The 26305-nt window shown below is 40.6% G+C and overlaps 1 protein-coding gene across 3 annotated transcripts in view; it reads right to left on the reverse strand.

Moving 5' to 3' along the window:
- The window catches only part of plch1 (phospholipase C, eta 1), a 97096-nt gene that overhangs the window by 32068 nt on the left and 38723 nt on the right, over positions 1–26305 (reverse strand). For all 3 annotated transcript variants that reach the window (XM_049576860.1, XM_049576858.1, XM_049576859.1), the window contains 7 exons: positions 24783–24929; positions 16368–16611; positions 15869–15998; positions 9432–9602; positions 8728–8821; positions 3508–3711; positions 1639–1759 (listed from right to left, as the gene is read on the reverse strand). In XM_049576860.1, coding sequence (XP_049432817.1) covers positions 1639–1759; positions 3508–3711; positions 8728–8821; positions 9432–9602; positions 15869–15998; positions 16368–16611; positions 24783–24929 — 1111 coding nt within the window. The remainder of the gene's footprint in view (positions 1–1638; positions 1760–3507; positions 3712–8727; positions 8822–9431; positions 9603–15868; positions 15999–16367; positions 16612–24782; positions 24930–26305) is intronic.

The raw sequence follows: 26305 nt of genomic DNA on the forward strand, positions 1-26305 counted from the left end.
CAATGTATAAATACAACCCATTAACAATTTGTGTTCTTGCCATGAGTTTAATGAATAGATCAATACCACTCTCACCTGTCCATTAAACGTAAAGCTACAGCCAGCATATGAGTTTAGTTTGGCATAAAGACTGGAGACAGCAGGGAAAACAAGTCTGGCTCTGTCCGCACGTACCAAAATCTAACTACTACTGTACCTGCATCATATCTAGTTTGTTTAAACTGTACAAAAAAAAAAAAAACAAAGAATAAAATACACAATAGTAGTCCATAGTGCAGCTACTCGTGGACAAGAGGCTGCTTGTGATAGTGTGAGATGTATAAACATTAATAGCGTTCTCCTTGGCTGAGCTGTAATGGTAGCTAGCTTAACTACTGAACTAAAATCAACACCAGCACAAGCCTCTTGTCCATGAGTATACAGTCTTCCATTTGCATAGTGATTCTATTGGCAGGTGTAGTTCAGTAGGAAGAAAATAGTTCCTACATGAAACTGCTCACAACAAGCTCTGTGGATTATCTTGAGTAACTGGGTCATGATTTCTGAAAAGAGACATTGCTGTATTTTTTGGGCCTTTGAGCACCACAAGCTGAGTGCTGTCTAGTTCCATTATATTTGAGAGAAGACAGACATCATAGATATAGTCTAGATTGTTTTGGCAGAGTTGCAGCACTACAGGTAAAAGGATACGTACATATTTTTGATTCTGCTGTGAACTGTCCTTTTATGGCTATATTATAGATAACCTGAAAGATAAATTGAAAGAATGAATGTCTTAAAGTTGACAACCAGAAAATAAGACGATGAAGAACAGACGGCAGCCTTATTAATTTTACTGAAACTTTCACCATCTATTGCCAAATGTATTTATACTTCTCCATAAATTGATTCTACTCCAACACTGTCATGAAATAAATAGCTTTATAACACAGGCGCCGTACTCCTAAGTAGCTGCAATAGATGTCAAAGCGAGCCAATGTGGCAGCAGGAAGCTGCATCATTCACCACTTTGTTTGGGTATAGTTGGACCCAGCAGAGACAAATAGTGGCTCCTTGGGGAGCCAGAGGAAATGCTGCTAAACAGATGGTTGAGTAATAGGTGCTAATTACTGCCAGGAATCACAATGTTCTCTGAAAAACACAAACCTGGCTGTCTAAATGTTGCAACTTTCTCATTAAATCTTGTGGGGAAGCCTTCCATCAAATTCATAGATATTTCATTATAACAGTGGGAGAAATGCTAGTTTGAGACTCGTTTTGTGAGGACAAACACAGCTCTGCAGCCTTTTCTGAGCATGCTGATGCCATTATAACTCATCCCATAGTGGACCACATAAAGCAACACAATCAAACAGAAGAGAACAATTTACAATCAATAATAAAATCTCTGTGCTTAGAGATGTCTTGTGCTGTTTGTCCTGAAGCAGAGGACATCATGTGCTCTTCTGAATGTCAACCAGAAATGATGTTTCAGTCAGATTTATATGAGTGAGAAAACATAAGTTAAATTGAATTTCTATTTGGTATTCTGGGCCATTTTCTCCCAGTACAATACCAATGGGATAATAGAAGCAGTTTCCATTAGATGTCACAAACACACATGCGCACACACACACTCTATAGGGAGCTTTGACTCACTGGTTATTTATGAAGGCATATTTATTGATGGTCTCTATGACAGATTTGAACGGAATCTTGGAGGTCAGTGTGTAGCCATGTTGGACCATCGGCTCTCCATCAGGACCGTCCCAACAGTCCACTGCAGGGAAAAACAGAAGAAATAATGCATGAATAAAACAACACATCATGTTACTGTTCCCAGTTTTCTGTGTCTCCTCACTGCTTTGAATATGGAGAAGGCAGTCGATTTCATTTGTACTTGATGTCTCAGCTATTTCACATTCTCTTGACGAACTCTGGTTTTTTTATTCAGTCTGGGACACAAACTAGCGTGAATGAAAGTAATGGTCAAGCAATAGCATGCGCAAAATAGTCAGACTGGGGTTTTATTATTTCAGTGCTTTGGCATCTGTGGGCCTTTTCAAATTTTATTAGCAAACATAAACACAGCAAAATGGGTGCTGAGTTTCAATTTAGAAACGTTAAAAAAATGTTCCACATTGCTCAGCAGTAAACATCCTTAACATCCACAAACATCCCTAAGCAGACATTTTTACATGTTACAGTAGGAAAGGCACAGGTCTGACTAAAAACAATAATGACAGCTCTGTTGTATGCAAATGTCCCAGTACGCCATGACAGTGTGACAGTGAGCCAACATGCACAATACCAGGACCCTGAAGCTGTAGCAGCTAATGCCTGCCATACACCAGAAGACTTTGAAAAGACTTTTTAAAGACTAAAGTCTGACACCCCCTCACATCTTTTTAGTCACACACTGTGGGATTTTACAAAGACTGGGGATTGTGCAGGCTCATATTTCCAAGACTAGATTCCTTTAAAGATTTCCCATCCTGCTCCCCGTGGAAAATATTACACCAATCTCAGGCATCCTGATCAGATGCCCGAACCACCTCAAGTGACCCCTTGCGACTCAAAGGAGCAGCGGCTCTAATCTGAGCTCCCTCTGGATGTCCGAGCTCCTTACCCAATCTCTAAGGATGACCACAGAATTGCATATCTGCTTTTGCAGATGATGTGGTTCTGTTGGCTTCATCACACCGTGACCTCCAGCACACACTGGGGCGGTTTGCAGCCGGGTGTGAAGCGGTCGGGATGAGAGTGAGACAACAGTCTAATCTCATTAAAAGAAATATGAAATACTGACAGTTCCTTACTTAACCACAGAAACACATAGCTCTAGGAACACAAGATAAATGGTGTCCTATAGATGCAATGGATTATATGGATTTTGTTGCCTCAACTCACTGCACTATTTTACTGGGAGGACACCGTGGGAATTGGAAACCAATTCAAAAACAAGGTTTTGTCCTGGTTTGTGGATCAGATACATGCCAAATTAAACACTGACTCTTGTTCACTTCACAACTCCACCAGTTTCTCCTCCCTTTTCACAGTACAAGAGAACAGAAACTTGTTCATGATGCTGCACCTCCAGTCCCTTCCATCCCTTAATGTCTACCTGTTTTACTGCTTCTTGTTTGGTGCTGGAGAGAGTGCAGCTATTCTTTACCATGAGCCACCACCAAAAACTTACAATAATTTTTAACATATTTAATTTTTCCAGAACTGCAAGCACACCATGTGAATGCAAAGACCGACTCAAGACAGATCTACAGTTTTATAACCACCTTACACTCAAGCTCACTTATCATGATCAAGGGAGCGTGCATCAACTGACGTAAAACTCTTGATTTATTCTGACACTGAAAATTTGTCTGTGACAGTGAAATTGCTTAAAAATGCATAAGGCCAGAATAGAATTCAGCCATGCATAATGTTATCATTTATGTGGATGGTTTTCCTACTGTGACACGTCAAAAATTCGTGGAAGAGGCCTCAGTCAATATTTAAATCTGTGCTTACCTTCTACACAGCGGCAGCCGGACTGCAGCACCCAGGCATACATGTCGGTCTTGGAGTGGGAGAGGAGCTGGTCCCCAGTCAAGTATGTATTATGAGAGGAGGCGATGAAGTAGTTACACAGAGGCTGATCCATGTCTTGATTCACCTCGTGGTGCAAAGGGTTGAAAATGTCACACGTTGGACTGCGCATGAAACTTGTAAAACCTGAAAGAAGATACATATTTATGAGAGAAAAATAATAATTTAGAGTCAAACCAGGCATCGTTAAAGAATTCTGCCTTCTCCCTTTTAATACATTTTTGTAGCTTTGAATATTGGATTAAAAAACGTTACATGTGCTCGGACATAATTTATTTTTAGCCATGCTAATGTAGATGGCAGCGCTGTCCGCCTGTTGGTATGAGCACCACTTTGGTCCAGACTGAAGTTTTGGATGGATTGGCATGACATCTGTACATACATTCATGTTCCATTCATCCATTCTTTTTCAACCATTTATCCGAAGCCAGGTTGTGTGGACAGCAGGCCGAGCAAAATATTCCAGACATCCCTCTCCCCAGCAATGCTCTCCAGCTCCTCCTGGAGGACCCCAAGGCATTCCCAGGCCAGACGAGATATGTAATCCCTTCAGCATGTTCTGGGTCTACCCCAGGGCCTCCTACCAGTGGGACATCACTGGTCTAACGGGAGGTGCCCAAGAGGCATCCTGATCAGATGCCTGAACCACCTCAACTGGCCCCTTTCAACACGAAGGAGCAGCGGATCCAATCCGAGCTCCCTCCGGATGGCCAAGCTCCTTACCCTGTCTCTAAGGGTGACCTCAGAATTGCATATCTGCTTTTTGCAGATGATGTGGTTCTGTTGGCTTCATCACACCATGACCTCCAGCATGAACTGGAGTGGTTTGCAGCTGAGTGTGAAGCAGTCAGAATGAGAGTCAGCACTCCAGGGTCTGAGGCCATGGTTATCTGCCAGAAAACAGTGGATTGCCCCCTCCAGGTTGGAAGACAGTTACTACCTGAAGTGAGCGAGTTCAAGTATCTTGGGGTCTTGTTCACAAGTGGGGGTAGAATGGAGCATGAGACAGATCAGCGGTTTGGTGTGGTGTATGCAGTGATGCGGGCGCTGCACCAGACCGTCATGGTGAAGAGGGAGCTGAGCCGGAAGGCGAAGCTTTTGATTTACTGGTCCATCTACATCCCAACCTCATAACCTTTTTTGTGTGAAATATCTTAATAACTACTTCCATTAAACTAGGCACAGATATTTATGTTGGCCAGCGGGATAAGTTGTAATAATTTCGGTGATCCTCTGACTCTTCGTCTAGCTCCATTGTCTGGTCAAACATTCAAGTTATCCCATTGCTTTGGTTCATTACCAAATTTTGGCAGAACTAAGGACATTCGCATCAGCCTCAGCTGTACTTTGTGTTAAGTGCTCGTTTGCTAGTTTAGCAAATGTTAGCCTGTAAACAAACTAAACTAAGATGGTGAACATGGTAAACATACAAACTGCTCTCAGGCACTGTTCGTATGTTTACGTACAAAAAGTAATGCATAACAATTCCTATATAATCCATGTAATCATGAGCCACTAATTTGTGCATAATCCACATAATCAGGAAGATTGCTATCATGTGACCAACGCAGTGACCGGAGAAAAAAGGTATATAAAAACCAAAAGTCATCATAAGGAGGCAGATTGGGGTGCTGGATCATAAAACAACACAGGACCTTCCCTCAGCAGGCTGGTGTTTGGAACCGTGTGAAACCAAGTCAAGTTTTAGTTATTTTAAGGTGCGTCATTGTCATGTTTCTTTTCCTAAACATACCATAAATAATCCTTCTTTCCTAAACCCAACGTACTTAATTTTATATTAAGTCCTTCACGTCATTTGTGGGGTGCTAACTTGTCAGATATCAAACAAACTGTTGCCTGGGGATAGGTTGAAACACAATACCTGTTTAACATAAGCACATCCTCCTGAGACCTGAACCTTTGTTTGGTATGCATTTTAATTTCTCCTGGCTATTTGGGATTAGTAGGCCCTGATAAGTATAAAGGACTAAACATTGTCAATGATAATAAAGTCCCTACATCCTTAAATGAGACAACAATGAAGTCCTACTGTCTTCAAGTACTTTAGAGTTAACAGCATCTTAGTTATCTTTGCTAAACTAGGTCAAATTACATATCAATGGCATATGAAACTACAAAGGTTATTAATCATAAATAAAAAAGATTAAACCATTGTGTTTGCTGCAGACTAACTTGGCAGAGATGGCCATCTTGTATTTACATGGATTAGTGTATTGTGCTTTTGCTACCACTAGATGACAGGCAAAAGTGTCCACAAACAAGGATAACAGGTCTAAGTTGAGCAGAATGAAGTAGAAGGTCCAGTAAACCCAAAATATAATGTCCTCATATGAGGACACAGGGTCTCAGGAGGATGAACATTTAGCCACCTGCGTGGTTGCAGACTCTTTGTCTTGTTGATTGACATATGTTGAAGTCAGTTGCAGATTACATGGATTAGTGTATTGTGCTTTTGCTACCACTAGATGACAGGCAAAAGTGTCCACAAACAAGGATAACAGGTCTAAGTTGAGCAGAATGAAGTAGAAGGTCCAGTAAACCCAAAATATAATGTCCTCATATGAGGACACAGGGTCTCAGGAGGATGAACATTTAGCCACCTGCGTGGTTGCAGACTCTTTGTCTTGTTGATTGACATATGTTGAAGTGGAGACGTCAGTTGCAGAGGTAATGTTGGAAGACAGCTGTTGCAGCAACACAAAAACTTTTCTATTTCAAACTGCCAGCCACCAGATCATATCATGCACCTTCTAACAGCTCCTAGCAGTGACATCTTCAATATATCTCTTCATTTGCAGGTTGATCTCCAGGAATATACCAAAGGATGACAGACATGCACATTCAAACCAGAGCGCTGTGGTTTCACACCAGAGTGGTGAGGTTTGAAGCCACGGTACTGGCGGATATACTTCACACAGACAACTTTTTTTAGGTGGCAAAGCATGAAGAGGAGTGAGAGGGAAGAAAGCACTCTTTCATCCAGAGAGGGGGGATAGAAATGAGACAAGAATACCAAGAGCATGAAAAATCGGGAAAAAGCCAGAAAGCAGACAAGGGAAAAAAGCAGACAGTTAACGTGTAAATGGAGACTGTGGAGGAGAAATGGAAAAATGTGACGCAAATGTGGGAAAGATTTTTGATACGGGAAGTCAGTGATCAGACAGGACATGTAATCTCATCATGGCTGCCATCATGGCTGCCTTCAGATTTTAACCACATGTTTTGTTGACATGAAGTACTGTAGGTAACAGCTCATCACACTGTAAAAAGATGTTAATGTGAATCTGTTTGTACATTGCTGTCACATCTGTGCACAATGCATGCTTAAACACACACATTTCTGGCCTGCAGGCATACTGGTCTGATCAGTCAGACACACACACACAGTGTTAGCCTTCATGCCTCCAACAACAAGATTAGTCTCACCCTTCCTCCTCCCCCTCTCATCTCCTCTCCCCATACTCACTCCTCTCATTCCTGTCACACTCTCATTTTCTCTCTCCCACCGCCCTCATTCTGACTTCCCAATTCTTCTCACTCCAGCCACCCCTTTCAATCCTCACTCCTTCTTCTCCCTTAAGCTCACCCTTCAGTTGCATGTGGCATTACCTGAAATGACACTGAGAGATGAACACTTTCCAAAGACAAAATCCCAGAACATTCATGGTTATTCTTTTTAGGATTTCAGCCACACTCATTGTCAGGATTTAAGAGTTTTATAATGAGGGTTGGAATTCACAGTAAATATAAATGGTTGATATCAGAGGCAATTGAATTGGTAAATTTGCTCCAACATTTCAAAAAAATCCTGATTAATTTATTATTAAATTGCCCTTAAAGGCACAGTGTGTTGGATTTAGTGGCATCTAGCAGTAAGGTTGTAGAACTGAAACTATGCACCTCGCATGCAGGGTAACTACGGTGACCAAGGCAGGAATGCGAATGGCCTTATCGAGTGCCAGTGTTTGGTTTGTCTGGTTTGGGCTACTGTAGAAACAACATGGCGGACTCCGTAGAAGAGGACACCCTTCATGTGTAGATAGAAATGGCTCATTCAAAGGTAGCAAAAACACAATTCTTAGTATCAGGTGAACTAATGAAAACATAACTGTGAATATTATGTACCATTTCTGCCAATAGATGTCCGTTAGTCCTGCACACTTGACTTTTAAATTTCAATTTCCTTTAAAATAGACAAGTGTTTTATGTTGTTAAAACCAAAATGAAGGACACATGTGCACATCAGATAAAAGTTTTCTTGAATCATATGTTAAATCTTGCTAGAAGCCAAAGATCTTCTAATTTTGGAAAGTGAGTCTTGTGATTCTTTTATACTGTACATATTATTTCAGATGAAATGGCTCAACAAAACCCGAAAATATTCTGCTGTAAAAATGATCAAAAAATGTTTAATTTTGTGCTCAAGCTTTCTAGTTGAGCCAAGGAAAATCTGTAGATCATGCTAACTCTCATTTCTTCATTATTAATCCCACTTAACATTGTCACCTCACAGCAAGAGGGTTCCTGGTCCGAACCCTGGGTTGGGGGAGCCCCTCTGTGAGGACTTTACATGTTCTCCCTGTGTCAGCGTGGGTTTTCTCCCACAGTCCAAAGACATGCAGGTTAGGTTAACTGGTGACTCTAAATTGGCCGTAGGTGTGAATGTGAGCGTAAATGGTTGCATGTGTGTTGTCTGTCATCCACGTCCCATAGTCTGGCAATGGTCGATCAGCCAATGTCAGCTGGGATAGGCTCCAGCTCCCCTGCGACCTCCAACAGGATAAGTGATTCGCAAAATGAATGACTTAATGAATGCTTACTGGTTAATTAATGGTGTAAGCAATAATCATTCATTCTGTGAACCGGCCAGTGTCACATAATCATAGGCAATACAATCAGTTCAACTCTGCTCTTGCAGGTTGACACCTCCTAAGCAAACTTCATAATGGTGTACACTGCATCACTGCCTGATTTTGAGATCTGTTTTGAGAGCATGTAACAGAGTAATTGATGAAAACTGATGGTGGCGATGACAGATAAAAGGGGGGAAGATGGAAAAAAAATGAAAGAAAATTTGAAAATAAAGGCGTTCATGAAGAAAGTGAAACGGGGGAAAGTTACCTTCAATCCCTAAGACTCCTCTTTGTTTATTCTCATCTGACACCTCAAACTTGTCAATGATTTCTGCCACATACTCTGGAGTCACATTGGCCATCTGTAGAGACAAAAAGAAGAACAAAAAGCATGTTTAGACTCTTCGAGATGTAGTAAAAATGATTCAATCCCCATGTAAATGCTAAATGCAGTCAGAATGATTTCCCATCTTTATTATAACGCATTTGTGTTGCTATTAAATTAATTGTCAGCCATGTCAAACAAGCAGTCAGAGAACAGTATTAATCCTGAGTATCGCAGGCTGGAGGCGGTAAATACAGCATGATGAAAAATGACACCATAACAGTGTAAGAGAGAAAAGAGTGTGTCAGAAACACAAAGAAAAACACTGAAAGAAAAAAAAGAGCGAAGAAAAAGTGTAAGGAACAAGAAAAGGGCTCCCATGAGACAAACCAATTTTAGGCATGATAGATTGGCTTAGTGAAGCTGATTCCTCTGGGCAGACAGCTGAGACGGAGGGAGTTACATGTTAGACTAAAGGAGGGAGAACGAGATCATAATCAATCTCTATTGTGTTGGTGGATCTAAAACTGAAATGGCTGATTGGGGGGGAAAGTAGTTTGGACACCTCATCATAAAAATGTGTCCAGTTTAACATCACTGGATGAGAATTTTATTGTCTCCATCCCGAGGCAGGCGTCACCTCTCACCTTCTGCTCATTGCGCAGGAAGTTGGCCAGCTCCTCCGCTGTCAAGTGATCCTTTCTGTCACTGTACGCCATCATCAGCAGGAACAGGTCCCGTCGCAGAGACATCATCTTGTAGAAGACAGAGAACTCTTCGTATGTCAGCGTTCCCTGCTGATCGTCCGTGTCTGCCTCCTGTGAGGAGGAGGAAGTGAAATGTCATCTGTAACACAACTCAGGCTATTATAATTTGATGGTAAGTGAAACTCTACACAAACTCATGGACTGCAGTGTGACTCTATGTGTGTGATTCACACTGCGCTCATCCGAAACAAACAGAAACTTCCAACTCACAAAAAAAAAAAAAAAAAAAAAAAAAGTAAATCAAATTTTATTTTGTCAAATATGAAAAACATTTAGTGTCTGCTTCTGGCAGCTACAGTCACCGTGTCTGCTGCAAATGATGATGGGATGGCTATGTTACATGTTACTACTAATCAGCTAAGGCAAAACAAAAAACAATGGGCCTCATTCAACAACTGTTCCTAAGATGACATTTACTTTTAAAATCCCACTTACGCAGTTTTCTGGAAGATTCTGACATTCACCAGTGCTTTCTTATTTGGGATTTGTTCTTAGTTAAGAATCTACACACCCTCAAAAGCACACTTAGGGGGCGATCACACAGAGATGAAATGCTAGACGCCAGTAAAACAATTGTTTTCCTATGATACGGCGCGTCTGACCGGCGTTCAAGCGTCTTTTTAGACGGGCATAGACGCTGAAAAGTTAAAATATTTTCAACTTTTTGAGCGTCAGGCACCAATAGCACCATTCATCATCAAATCCTCCTTCCTGTTTTGTTGTGGCATTTACGACAGTTTGGTCAGTTACGGCAGCTTACGGCAGTTACGAGCAACAGACAACACAATGCAATCCGAAGAGGAGAAATTTATCCTGACAATATTTGATTTTTAAGAATTATACAATACACGCACACCTCAATTCTCTCAAACACAGGAGGAGATACGCATGGAGCTGTGCGAGCAGCGCAACAAATTTGTCTGGTGAGTACAATGTAATTGACGACGACAATATAGTCGTAGCAGCTAGTTAACTTTCAGACAGTGGGATATGTGAGAGGGCTGGTGACCATATTTCGTAGTTCACAGTTTTTGTGCTGCATTTTTTTGTATGAAAAGTGCTATATAAACAAAGTTGGATTTGATTTGATAGCTCATGATAGTTTCATGTAAGCTAGTACTGTCTCTACTGTCTTTGAGGGAAACACTATATTCAAGGGGAAACATAGGGAGATGACAGGAGATGTGTCTGTGTGTTGCGCACACACCCCTGCTCCACAGGCGCTACTTGCTTTTTTTTTTTTTTTTTTTTTTTTTTTGTCTAGTGCGCAATGAATAAGCGCTTCCAGCGTTTCAAGCATCTTTGAAGCGTCCGTGTCTCTAGCGTCTCATTTCTGTGTGATCGCCCCCTTACTCACATTTGAGTGCTGACATGTTGCAAAATAACTGGTAATTGCATTTTCTTTAATTCTTCAATTGTAGAATATTATAGGATTTATATTACCAGTTATAACAAGACCAACACTTCAGTTCATATCAGTTATATTAATGTGAATCATGCCATCTAATACTTAGTGATTGCTAGAAAATATTATGGGTGGTTTAGGTAGCGAGACAAAAAGTGACAAAGCAGCGTTCTGTGTAAGTTATGAATAACTTATAGAAGCATTGCGTAAAATAGTCTACCTTCCACCTTCCATCTCTCCCCCTCAAACACACATACACACCTTGGACGCCATGGCACTCGTCTCTGTCCTCGGTCTAAACAGTTGTGCTACTATAATGCATAAAGTTTGTGGTTGCAGGTCAGGAGGTTCATTAAAATGTATTTTTTGCATCTCACGCATCTTTTTTTTCTTATTTTATATCCTGACGCTACTAAATATGACAGCTCGCTTGGCGTTCATTTCATGCAGAAGCACCTCCACTTCAGAACTACTGAATTTTTTTTTTATGTTTGGAGCTCAGTGCCCGACGTTCTTTCGACTTCGGTTTGGGTAGCTTAATTCTCTTAACTTTTGTTCTTCCGACTATTGTGTATGCACACGGCCCTGCAGTGCCGTGCTCTTTTATTGGGATTTGCATAGTGTTTACCTGAGCTAATTAGGATCAACTGACACGCTCTTTCAACCTACGAGGACAATGGGATTCACGAGGAAAGTACACAGGTGAGAAGATTCTGCGGCTTAAAACGTCTTTTCTGTACTAAGGAAATGCTTCCAATGACATTAGTGAATGAGGTCCAACGCCTTTCCCTTTCAAACAGAAATGAACATAAACACAATGTCAGACTGAATGAATGACATGAAACATAATGGCAATTCAGTCTGATTTTCAGGCTATAATAGAAACTAGCAATTACTGCCAGTATATCGGTCAATGCCTAAAATTAGAGGATGTGTAGACTTGTCAGCTATGAAGGTGTGCACATGGAAACAGCTGTGCACACTTGCAGCTGCAAACTGTCTCATCTTTATTTTTCCTCCATCTCTCGTCACATTTCTCTCTTTCACATACCAACACAAATTCACACCGGCAAGTGTGCCCAATGTACCAGTCTTTACGATACAAACACATTACCTCTCCAACCATGTTTTTTCTCTCCTAACCCGCCTTCTCACTACATGTTGCCTGAGGACACACGCAGCACGGCTTTCTGCTCATTCTGTTCTGCCACATCGCTCCGCCTGCTCACTGGGATCTGGCATCTCGTATTACCTGGATCTCACGGGGGCCCATCGACTCCACACCAAATCTAATAATACCAGCTCCATCACACACCCATAATGAGCACGCTGTGTGCATCGGGGACTCGATCACAGAGAGAATCTACACACAGCCAGCAGGATAAATCACTGTGAAGGACTTCATCAGAAATGCATGGACAGAAAACAAACAGATTCAGGGTATTTTAAGCTCAAGCACAAGCTGTTCCGGTTTTCAAAGCTGTCATCCGCCAACACATAAATGGAAAGAGATAAATTTATGAAATTTCCCATCTAATCTAAACCCAAAGAGTGAATTGTTTCTTGGAGCGAAACTACAGTTTAGCCCATTATGACATTCTAAACAATCTACGGTATCAACTCTAAACTGCTGGGGGTGGAGAAGAGGAGGCTTTCAGGGATATTTTGGATAGCTTTGTTAAAACACGTAGTGCAAGACAATTTTAAGATTGCTGTTTCCTGTGGTCACTAGGTTATAAAGAGACCTATTTTGAATCTTGAGCAAACTGGTCCAGATTGGAACACTGCTTTAAGATTTCTATTTCCTAAAATATATATATAAAAAAAAAAAAACTGTTAAGGGGCCACAGAGAAAAAAAAATGTTGCTGGGCGCCTGTTTCTCAAAATGCACTCACAAACACTCACAAATCTATTTAGGAATACTGTATGCTTTGTGGGCACAATAGGCTAAAATTATACATAGAAAAAAGATTTCACTCTTACCATTACCAAAATCCAATTGGTGAATTGGTTTTGGGGCCCCTGAGGGATTTAGGGCCATGTGGCAGTTATCTGTTTTGCCATGGTTTCATCTGATTCATTGTTAGCTGACTGTGATTTTCCTGCTCACTCTCAGTGACTAAGTTTCCATACACACTAATATTCCACTATTCTATATATTCAGTATTTGATGTAAGTTATGTGAACAGCGTATTCCCTCTTTCTCTGTGTATTGTACACAAACCAACTAGCTAAAAATTTGCAGGGCTAAAGTAGAAGTGCATGACCAAAAGATGGCTGCATGTTTCATTAGTCGCAGATAGCCTAAAAAAAAAAAACTAAAAAAAAAAAGTGAAACTCTTTTAAGAGCTGCGCCTTGTCAAAATAAATCAAAACCTATATGACTAGACCACGTGGGAATTTATTTTGAAAGAACAGACACAGGAAGTGGCCACGCTCAGCAGTCAGACAGGAGTCACGTTACAAACCAATCACAGCCAACAGATATCTTTCCCTTCTTCTGTAAATATCATTTTGTGATAAATATGGAAAAGTTGATCATTTCAGTGCAGGGATACCCAGAGTTCTACATCTGTCCCACAGACGACAGGCTTACAAACAGCTCCTGGAAGAAGATCAGATCTGTACTCAGGATTTCAGGTAAATAAGCTCTGATATGATGCCTGCTGCCACGCTCTTGAAAGCTGGCACAAAAAATAGGCAAAAGTAGCGCCCAGTGCCCGACCTTACATTTTTCAAGTGGTTAAAGACACGGCATGTGTTCGGCCTCAAATTTCCAGGGCTGGTACCTGCGGTTATTCCACAGGCTAGTTAATAACATGTCGGGCAGGAAATCCAAAGTGTGGGATCATTTTGAGAAGGTGAAGGATGAACCCAAGGTGATATGTAAACTCATCTTCACTGGTTGACTACAAACATGACGTATCATCTGAAACATGTACGTAGCTACATGCCCATTAGCCACTTAGCACAACCATTACTGCTTGGCCCACAGCTTCATTAACAGGCGACTCGCTCAGTGTGTGACGTGCACTTGTAGATAAAATATAGGCCTATATTAATGAAGGTTCATTAGGACGGTTTTGTATTTCTCTGTAATGTAGCACAGTGTTAACAATGTTACTGATATTATTCTTTCTCACACCTTCAACTCAAACCATTGTGTTGCCCCGCCCAAAATATATCATTTAATAGTTAAATTAATATCGTAAACATGCCCTAAATCACGACAGTTGATCGACGAAGAAAATTCTTAGTTTGGGGCAGCCCTACTTTACTGTAATACAGCCTTACAACCAGGAAAAAACAACAGCTAGGATATTACCATATCTAGAATCTAAGACAGATAGTCTAGTCTCATTTTATAAAATTAATATAATATCAATAGATTTCCCAGCCCTAGTAGGAATATTGTGTATTTTGGAATTAGGCAAAAACTACAATATTTTGTGCACCTAAACACAGTCGTTGTAATATGAGAAGAACCCCTCCTGTTTCAGGCACTGCGTCTCCTCACCTGCACCCCCACACGTATCACCCAGCCATTGACCTCTCTGCTCCCCATTAGCTGTCAAAGCCAGCACACTTCCCAGCGAGCATTTTCTCTTTTCCCCAGACTGTCTTTATTGCCTTGTTGGCTAGACTTTGCAGGCCTGCTTTTGCTCTGCCTGCCTTGCATTCCTTGATCCCTTGAGTGAGTGCTGGGTGCCTATCTGGCTTCATGCAGGTATTGACTGTATTTTTGATCTGTTTAGCCCCTAAACCTCCGCCTCGTGAGTCTGGATTTGAGTCTTCACTCCTGCGCCAGCTTACTGAACACCCGCTTTTGAAGGTGGTAAGTTGTGAAGGATAACCAAAAGTTGCCTCACTCTCCCTAAAAATTGGCCAACTCGCTCAGGTGCAAATTAAAAGATCAAAATAAATGCTCTCTAATGTCACATCTAACCATTCAATCAAGTCAATTTGTCTTATGGTCAATAGATAAAAGAAGAAAGTGAAAAGATTTTGCTGCATCAGTGTTAGAAAAGCCAGTAGACTCTGAATGTGGATTTCTGACATTACTGAATGTGACTTCTGTTTTAAAAATTAAAGGCAGCTCTCTCCACACACGTCTTCATCTTTTCCCTCTAGAAGTGTCTCGCTCCCCTACGAACATATGAAATATTTCTTGCACATTTATTCGAATCACACAGATGCACATTAAAATAAGAAATGCAGCAGTAATGTGACGTCAGTCCGCTAAAATATTTATATACAAGGAATTTAATGTGTTTGAATGAAAGCAAAACTCATTCTTAGTTAATAAGACAGCTTAATATGGACGCAAATGTTTTGGTAATGAATTTCTATTCACTGCTAATGCCTTAAAAAGGAATGAACGAGCAATTTATTGCACATGTGAGATGTGAAATAGTGAATGTTTGTATGGTTGTTGTTCTGTTTTGATGTATGCTTTAAATTAGCATCCCACACCGTCTACTTATGATTGTAGGGGCTGTTTCTAGAGATGGAATGAAAATAATGGATGTAGCCACTGTGACGTGACCCACTGGTTTGTGGATTTAGAAGCCTTGAGTTTGGAATTTAAGCAGTTGCCATTTTAGATTTTACTTTTTTTTTTAACAATTTTTTTTTAGAGACAGTTGTCATGAACGGTGAAATTAGCTATAAAGCCCCAAACTGTTTGTACTAGGCTGTAAACATGTTCATTTCTGCTGTAAAGTTGGGTATTTTAACATGGAGGTCTATGGAGATTGACCCACTCTTGGAGCCAGCCTCAGGTGGCCGTATAAGGAACTGCAGTTTTTGGCACTTCCACTTTGGCATCATTTTTCAGCCAAGGAGTTTGCCTCTTTGCTGTTTTGAAAAGGACTTAGCATTAAATGATTTAAAATGGGTTCATATTCTGACCTGAAACATTTGTTTGACCTTCCTGCGCGGCAGATTGACATTCAGCTTATGGAGAAGCTGGTAGATCTCTTCGATGTTCAGGAGACCATCTCCATTCTTATCGGCCTCCTCGAATGTCTGTTTCAGCCACGTCACACAAACACATATTAAGGAAAATGCAGCATTATAATAAAATCTGTCTGCATGATTTCAAGCATTTCAACTCGGTATCATATCATTTCTAGTGTCAGTGATCGCCTTTGAGCTATTGAGTGTGCACTAACACCTCAGACTCTAAACAAATGAAAACCCAGATCAAGAATACTGGGCTACAGGTAGATGGAAACAAATATAATACTAATATGTCACTTGGCCTCGAGTAGTGCCACATATTTGTTTTGAGAGTGTGTCTGAGTGAGCAAAAGTGTCTCACAGAAAAAGCTTCCATGTAAGCTGAGAAAAAAATCCCTCAAAAGAACAGAAATGAAACCAAAAAAATTAACCTTTGTTCAAAGGATATTGGTCATGTGTACGCTGCCGTTTGGCCAGCGAGTCCTCGTCACTGATCCCAGCCATGAGATAGCGGAGGCCAGTTATCCAGGTTCTGGCTTCTTCCGCATTTGATGTCACCAAGTCGAGGGACTCCATGTGGTTTCCATGGTACACCGTGAAACAGCAGGCCGGGTCGAAGGTGCCGTCCGCATGCCGATGGAAGATGTCCGATTGAATGCCCTCTGTCACTTTGTACAGCGAATCAATGGTGACTGAGGACAAGAAAAGACCACTTTGATTATTAGAAAAAAGATTCATTAATGATTTCTGTCTCTAATAAGTTTAAGTTTATTTACTTTATTAATCCCCTGAGGGGAAATTCAATGTTTATTAAGTTTATTTATTAAATAAATAAACTTAATAAACATTGGAATACAACTTAGTTATAAGGCTGTAAATATTCTATTGTTGTCCAAAAATGTATAAAAAAGATATTCATAAATTGTAGTTTATTTTGCCTGAAAACCACATCACCACCATCCAGCTGCGAAATTCTCACTAGAGCAGGAAAGAGTCACCTTAAATGTAACACATTACAGTCTCACTACGTAAATGCCATCATTGCCATTGTGGTGTCTGCATGTATCTGTTCTTTGGCAGTTATCATAGCTTTCACATCATGAAGGCTTTTTCCGGTCTGTAAGGAACGCCACAGCATGGGTGCAACCCCGGCTCATTTGTGATACTTGTTAAATTCTAAGTGCCTAGATCTGTGAGCACAGTATGATTGATTTTCCTCTCCGTTTGCTCTTCCAGAATGCCAACAAACAGGAGCAGCTTTATTGGTTGATGAAATATTGTTTCTGCACTTTTTTGTAGCCTATTTTTGTAGCCTACTGTTTAATGTGATGTTTAGATGCTGACAGGAAGTTGATGTTTTGTCAAACCATGGCTTCATATGTCTGTTTTATGTCAATTAAACTCGCGAATATGAATGGACAGTGTGGTTATAGCATTTAAGAAGTTGTGTTGCTATATCACAGGCCTTCCCAAAAAGCATGCACAGCTTTGGCCAGTACATTGTGTTCAATTAAATGTCTTTCAGTAATATTCTAAATCAGGTTTAGGGTTTTATATATGCATATACCATTAGATTTTTAAAGTTAGATATTTAGGCTATTAAAAAAGATTAGGCTTTTATAATATTGTTACAATTTTCATCAATCAAATGTATATATTCATATAGTTAGACATGATGGTCTGACCCATTTGCACATCTGCCGTGCTTATTTTATATACTTGTTAGTGTCTCTGATAAACCAAATCTACCAGCACAGACGCTGGGCATGGGCTGCGCAATGTGCTGCTGTGGACGGAAACTGCAGCAAACTATTAGCCACCAAAGAAAAAAATCAGTGTAAGTGTCTATATTTGCAATATTTTTCCAGCTTTACCTGATACACTAACCAATCAAGAAAGCAGTGGACCAGGAACTGTATTCTGTGAAGTAAAATTAGTGTTTTTGTCAATGGAGTCTGGTGGCTTTGCGATAACAGCTTCAATTTCCTGTCAGAAAGAGTTTCTGACCGCAAGGTAAAATGTGGAAAATATCATGAATATAGCATACACTTAAACTGATATTGATTTCTTTAAAGGGGCTTAAAACGAATAAACTGATGAAGCATTCGCTCAGCGTCATTTAATTTTATGCACATGATGCGGTGGTTTTCTACCCTTAATTTATTCTTAAAAACCACTGTGATAGTGCCCCAGGAATGAGTCCAAAAATCTGGAAATGAATTGCACTCCTGGTTCCCTCATCTCGAAGTCAAAGGTTTTTTGAATGGGTTGTGGTTAGACGCCTGCAATAAGGTCTGTGGTTAACACAAGCTTAGGACACTGTCACGTTTTGGTCTATGACATAAAATATTTCAGTAGATACCCCACTCCTGAGTTTTGAAGCTTTTCTGTGTCTTCAAAAAGGCGGTTGTTAACAAGTGGCTAAATGAGAGAACATCATCATGGCAACCATGGCTTTACATGATTGTTGTGGTAGCGATTATGGTTGGGGGAAAAATCAATACAGCATAGTATCGCGTTATTTTGCGTGGCGCTATTGTATCGATACACAGACTGCAAGTGTCAACCTATTATATACATTATCAATTTTTGCAAATACACATTTTAACACATCTTTTGGTACTAGCATAATAAAATCAATTGCTTTTTCGGTCCACTAGATGGTGCTGATATTTTATTTCCTTGTGAGGTCAGCAGAGGTCTCAGTCAGCGGCATTTGGCAGGAAGTAATTTTGGATTTTTTTTTTAACACAGAAGGACAGAGGGACTTGGATATGACACATGGGGTTTGCAAGCAGTGTAAAATGAGAATAAAATACTCTGGGAATACTGCGAATATGAGGGCTCACCTCACACTCCGTCATCCAGAGATAGCGTTAGCCACTGATGGCCAAGCTAACGCTAAACCCACTCTGCCAAAAAAATCAACCAATACTGGACACACTTAGCTCAACTAAGCTACCATCCAACTCTGAGAGAGCTACGGAAATAACACAGTCCATAGCCTACTTCATGTGCAAAGAGCTGTGTCCATACAGCGCTGTTGAAACAAAGGGTTTTGTTACATGCTAAAAACACTCCGTCAGTATGTGACTCTGTCCCAACGTTTTATCACTGACACAGCCGTACCCAAGCTCTACAGGGAAGTGAAGCATAAAGTTGAGGAATCTTTAAGTACAGCAGGACGGGTGGCTTTAACTTGTGACAACTCGACTTCAAGGTCAGTGGATTCACATGTGACTATAACAGCACATTATCTCACACAGAACTAGCAAAGTCTGTCTCACGTTCTCCAAACTAGAGCAGTACACCGAAGTCACACCAGAGCAAACATTGCAGACCTTCTGCAAAATGCAGCACAAGAATTGGAGATTGTGGTTGTAACCAGCATCCCTTCTAACGTGGGTGATGCCATTCACCTAGCAGGATACCTGAATGTAAAGTGATTCACTCAAACGCTTAATCTGGCATTGCAGAGGGTGTTAAATCTGCTAACAGTTCAGTTTGTCCGGTGTATGCAGCATTAATGACAGGTCAGTATTTCTGCTTTGTATCACATTTTGCTGCAATAAAAATGATGAACTTTATCTTATGGGTCAAAACTGATGTTGACGAAGTTTTTCTTTCGGGAAATAATTTGCAGTTGGAAAAAAAAAGATAACAAATCACAAAATATAGCAATATATTGTATCTCAATACTCAGCATATCGCAATAATATTGGATCGTGACCTAAGTATCGTGACAGTATCATATCATGGGTCCTCTGCCGATTCCCACCCCTAGTAGCAATGTTACATCATCCGACCGTAGTGTAGTTCATTTATAGCCTAACATTATCTTTTTACTCCTTACTTTCCTAAATTATAAAAGTTGTGTTCATTTGTGAAGATTATCTTTCTGAACAAAACGTCTAAGTATAATTTGTTTGCCACAGAGCTTATTTATGGCAATAATCCAAAATCCAGTGGAAAAATCCCATAGGGTTTTTTGACGAGGGAACCAGGACAAAGCTAACTCCCACATCGGCCTACAGAAAAACAGCATCCCTGGAGCACTACTTGGTCTGTATTACTGTGACCAACTCCTTGACAATTCCCAATACATTATAATGACAGGGATGGAGTAGGTCGCCTGATATCTGACAGAGGACAGATTCAAAGGTCTGGACCCAGGCAAACGTAGCAGGCAGAGTAATTAGACAAGTTTAAAATGGAATAACAGCGAAAACTTTTTGAAAAATAACCATGACCAAAATTAAGTGCGTTCTCACTTGCTCTGCTTTTCTCAGAGAAAGCAGTTCCTGTAGGCTTCAGAGAGTATCATGGTCTAATGAGATTGGAGTAGAAACTCAGCTATTTTTGATTCCGTGTCTTTGTTAGGAGAGAAACAGCCAGCAGTAAACTACGTCCTGTTTTACACATTTTCACATCCATCTCTTCACCGCGCTTGTTTTCTCCTCACAGACTCTCTCTCAGGGGTGAACCTTCAACATGCTGTCAAAGGTTTCTCATTCAATTAAATCAATTCACTAATGACCCTTATCTTTGCACTGTTGTGTTTTCCCCAGAATAATGAACCTTAATGTTTTGGGAAACACCATTATGTTTGATAACTTGATTAAAGAATTAATGGTTTAATGATTCTGTTCCAATAATTGCCTTCTTACCCAGCCCAAAATACTGCTGTCATAATCCCTTCCAAAATTATCCATGTCCATTTCCCCATTACACTTTCATCCCGTTACATAATCTCATCTCTGAAATTCTCCGATGACTGAAAGTAACAATATGGCAGCCTGATTTTGATCCCGCTCAGACAGATAGCACACACACACACACACACACACACACACACACACACCAACTCAAAGACAGACCTTGGCAGCTGCTGTTTGTTTCTCACGTCAGTGGAGAGGCTTATCTAACGCTGACAGCCTACACACGCACATTGTCATTTACATGTAAGGACAGGTCCATGGACAGATGTAGGTTGTAACATAAAGCCAGTAATGCAAAAGAAAAAGTGACAGTGATGCTGTGAGGTGGCCATGAAATATATGATGATAATCCCCTCAGAGCCGGAGCAGTGTGGCTGATTCAACAGACATTCTGGGGCGAAATGAGGGAAGAGACAAAGACAATCTGCTGAGCACTTTGTAACACCTGCTACAAAAATAGTGTGGTAGTATTACTACTATCATTATGTAAGTTTAAAGAATTATTCCAATTTACGAAAAAAAAAAAAAAAAAAAAGTCCAACAGGGCAACAAATGGGCAGACAATTGGCCATACAAAGCACAGGATTTCCCATCCTGACTTCTGTCTGTGGGGTGGGATTTTCCTAAAAACAATGTGGAGTCATACAAAAGTAATCTCTCTCGATGACCCACTGGATGTGTGGCGGTGTATTTATCTGCAGAGACTCTGCCCTCGTCTGTATTTTATTCTTATTTCACTGTGTTTGGGAGTTTACGGATATGTAGCCCCTGGCCAATAAAGTGAGCAGGTGAGGGCTTTGGAAAAAAAAAACATTAAAGGTAGGCATCAGACCGTAAGCAGCATGCATTCAAGACGAAGCCACAAAAATCACAGACACAGAACAAAAAAAGCACAAGTACAGCGTGGCGAAACGCCAAGAAGACAAAGCTCGCTCCAGAACCAGAGTGAATCTGGGTTTGGCTTTCACTTTCACTGGCGAGCGAGCACTGAAGGAGAGGATGACGAGTGATGCAGAGTTGGCCTGTTTTTGTTTGTTTGTTTTTGACAGGTAGGTGCAGACAGTTAGCTTAGTTAGCTTGCTAAAGCATTGACTCTTCTGTTATAATAAATGCAATAATCCAACATAATAGCTTGCTGTGTACGTACACCTCTGGTGGAGCAGGAGATAAGGGGCCACCTTATAAACAGTGATAATAGAATGGATTTAGCATATTAGCGCAGTATACCTTTAAGTTAACGATAAGAAAATGTAGTTTTGGTTAAATGTTAATAAACATGTTTACATTACAAAAAAGATTTATTTTTTTACATTTAAGAGATTATATTCAGACACTTGTATGATAATGATTCACTCTACAATTAGGGAAATTGTCAGACGTCCCCCTATTTGCCTCACTTTATATCAAACCTTTACATTAATATACGACAAGGCAAAGTAGACACTTCTAACATATGTGCACTTGGGAAAAAGATCTTAGCATTCTTGTCACTGAAGCACAACGAAATAGTAGTCAGACACAGATACATAGATGTTCTTTAAATGCTAAACATAACCTCATGCAAGGTCGCACACAGACTACATTACTCAAAGGTGGAGCGGCACAGATTATTTCCCTCAGTGTCCCCATTATGTGAGAAATGTGACCCTTGCTCACAGCTTTATACAATGAAGATCGAGAATTACTGGATCAATATTCATAGTATTTTTTCTAAAATCCCGGCATGCCAAGTGAAGACCATCTAACTATTATATCTAACATTTCTGGGAGCATGAGTGGTCTCTCATCGTCTCATCAACACTGTCTTAATTTCTGTCTCAAGAAATGGTTATTAATGCTATGTGAGGATTAAGACATGCCTAATGTTAAACTGTGGCTAGCCGACCTTGTTAGCGCGCTGGAGATGGAGAGGATTAGATACCTTAGGATGGATCAGGCACACAGATTAACTTTAATATGGCAACCACTCATGTTTCACCCTGGGGGCCTTCTAACGAAGACTTTCTACCAACCCTGTCTGTTTCCTTTTTTTTTTTAATAGCACAACCTTCAGGATCTCTGGGTTTTATGTGTGTTTCTTTGTATGCTTGTTGTTTATATATGTGGGTAAGTGGGATTTATGACAAAGAATAATTTTGACAATCAGATCACGTGTTGATTATCTTGCTTAAGTTCTTTTTCCATTCATGTTTTTTCTTTACTTTTCTTCTTTTTTTAATGATGTTTTAATTTACATGTCTTGTATTTCGTGCTTACTCGTGTGTTTGTGGGTATATATACTGTTCAGATAGACCAGATGACTGTGGATGTAATGTATGTGTGTCAGTATGGCTTAAACTACTGCTCTTTTTTGTCTTTTTCAACACAAACAAAACTGACTATGCTGGCTGGCTCTGTGAGAAAGATTACAGTAGTACTAACCCTCAAACCAAGTATAATTTGCAATACTGAAATGTTTTACTCTTTGTTTTTGTTTCAGACCATTGGCTGATTGCTGCTGTTAAAAAAGATTTTCTATTTCAGTCAGGATTGGAATTATATCAAATCACTTTTTTCCTTCTTTTCTTCATTCTGTATTTCATTAAAACAGTGGTGTATATGGATGTATGTACAATCATTGGTAAATGTCATAATTTTATCATAATAAGCTTGTGAATTTTTGAGGTATGGCCAAAAATGTGTTTTTTTCTTTTGACCATCATAATCTAATCACTTCATCCTTGAGTCCACGTTTGTGCCAAATTAAAGGAAATTCTCTCAAAGCATTCTTGAGATTTTACATTCACAAGAATGGGATGTATAGGCCTGTTTCCACTGCAATTTTACGGGGCCGGGGCCGTTGGTGCATGTCTCCACCGCAGGAACCACCCCCGAAGGACAGAGTTCCGGAACTTTTACAGGGGCTAAACAAGTCCCTGCCTCAGAGTAGGTACTCAGAATGGCCCCGAGAAACTCCTGGCTGGGGCTTGGGGTTTACTTGGTGCTGATTGGATATACTCAAGACGGAATGTGACGTCAACAGAAAGCGGCAAAATAGCCGGCCTTTTTAAAACTCAGTAGACGTTGGGTTAGCTCGTTCATAGCTTCAGTAACTCAATAAATGGTCCGTGAAAAAAACATTTTTTCCAGCGGATATCTTAGTTACAACATGACTGAGCTAGCAAAGCAGTTTTGTGTTGCTATGTGTGGTATTTATTCAGTTTTGGGAAATCACGATGTCTAGAAAGCATCAGTGGCTGCAGCTGACAGGGACAGCTAACACTAGCAGCAAAGCTAACATCAGGACATCATCCGTTAAAAGCCTCCCGTTGTCGGATACAACATGAAACTACTCCAGTTAGCTCAATCATGTTGTAACTAAGACATCTGCTGGAAAAAAAAAAGAAAAATTCATGGACCGTTTATTGAGTTACTGAGTATTACAGACACCGCTAAGGGCTAACAGCTAACAGCGTCCCTACGCCCCTACATCACCCCAGTCAAAATGGTCGTGCAACGATTACGTCACATCCAGAGCCTGGTAACTTTACAGGAACCTTCCTCCTACTCCGCTCTCTCAGTGGAGACACGGTGGTTGAGAGGGCCGAGCGAGAGGACGTTCCTGTAGTAGTTCCTGCCCCCCAAATCGTACCAGGAACTTCTTCAGTGGAAACGGGCCTTATGTTGGACAACCTGACACATATTGCCTCAGTCCACGGTGGACGTCAGCCCCAACAAATGCAATATTTTGTTGGTGAACATTTTACTGATAAGTTCAGGTTCATTATTATCATTCTGTAAAGTGTAAAAAATGCACTCAATGAACAATTTGATGAATAATTTGATCATTAACCTTTGTTTTTTCTCCCATAATAAGGTTTGTCTAAGGGGTTTTGTTGCTGATTGCTCATTATGCTTGCCTCTTTAGATGTTTAAAGTAGCAGATATTCCAGTTACTTATAAGTGCTCTTCATTAAGTTGGGTTTAAAGAAGTAACAGTCAAAATCAAAGCAGCAAATACTGAGAGATCCTGATTTTTAGTCCCTAGTAAAGCTCAGGCTCCACAAATACTGCACTTCCCATGATGAAACTTCATAGCATCTTTTGTTTGACCCACATCTTTCAAACTCCACACCGTGTATACGTGTGTGCCCATGCATACTCACTCTTTGCCTTTTCACTCTTGCGTGAGGGCTTCCAGCGAATGCAGGAGCGATGATCATCCAGGAAGAAAAGTCTCACCAGTCCTTTGGATCCCGCCTTCAGCTTCACCATCTGTGTCCCGGACTGCATCACACTCATGCATCGCTCCACTGCAGAGGAAAACACAAACACAAACACTGGGGTCAGTGGAGCACTATATTAAGACACAAAGGGAGCAGGTGTCTGGCTCTGCTTGTCTTTTCTCAGGAAGAAGTAAGGCAGAGTGTCACAGTGTCGCACAATTAGCTGGGCAGACAGCAGCTGATGTGGGTCAGAGTCCAAACTGCAACAGAGATGCTACTGTGTGGACGCACAGGGCTGCTTTTCTGTTTCCCACTGACCTGCTGCTGAAAGCAACGGAGAGAAGGAAGAAGGAGACCGATCTCATAGAGAGACACAGAGCTGATGTGTGTCTCTCTGCTCTTTCTTTCACAGAGGGCCTGTGGGCTGTTCAAGAGGAAATCTACACATCATCCTGAGGCAGGTGGAGGCTGGGCTATAATAATGCCAGCAAGTGCATCACTAGGGACATTTTCTTAATTTTTCATTTTTAATCGTTGAAATGTTTTGGCTGCATTAACAAAACGTTTCACCCACAAATGACCAGTTGTAAATCAATGAGTCATGCTGTGTTACTTTGAATTGATGAAGAAAAACAATTTTTTTGCATGCCTCCGCAGACAACGTCAAACATACTGACTGATCTGGAACCACGTTTAACAGCAAAACTGTATCAAAACATCGATTACAAACCCTCACACAACTCGTGCAGTATAATCTAAGTCTCATTTATCCAGTTGTATGCTTATTACTTCCAAAACACATGCATTTTTGCTGAAACCTTATTATTTAAAACTGAACTGAAAGTGAAGCTTATTCATGATCTCTTCAATGCCAGGCTGCAAGATTTCAATTTGGGACACACTGAGCATAAGAATGGATGAATGAGACTTGGATTATACTGCAGGAGTTCTGTGAGAGTTTGTCGACAGATGTTTTGATATTTTGCTGTTGTGATACGCAGTCCCATCCATCCATCCATTATCCTCCGATTATTTGGAGCCAGGTCATGAGGGCAGCAGGCCGATCAAAGCACCCCAGACATCTCTCTCCCCAGCAACGCTTTCCAGCTCCTCCTGGAGGAGCCCGAGGCGTTCCCAGGCACGAGATATGTAATCCCTCCAGCGTGTTCTGGGTCTGCCCCAGGGCCTCCTACCAATGGGACGGGCTCAGAGCACTTCTAACGGGAATTTTTTAGGGAGGCATGGGAGAGAAAAAAATTGGGGGTTTTTACAACTTAAATGTAATCCATGGTATTTTGTTTGTTGGTTTTAAATTTTCCAGATTTTGGAAGTTCAATCTCAGCTCCTATCATGCATGAATAATAAACTGTGTAGCCAAAATGTCCCCAGTGAAACCCATTAAAACCACAATTTTTGATCCCACATCAACTACAGCAAAAAATCATGTAATCTCTTCTTTCAGG

Source organism: Epinephelus fuscoguttatus, linkage group LG5 (genome assembly GCF_011397635.1).
Source record: "Epinephelus fuscoguttatus linkage group LG5, E.fuscoguttatus.final_Chr_v1".
NCBI lineage: Eukaryota > Metazoa > Chordata > Actinopteri > Perciformes > Serranidae > Epinephelus > Epinephelus fuscoguttatus.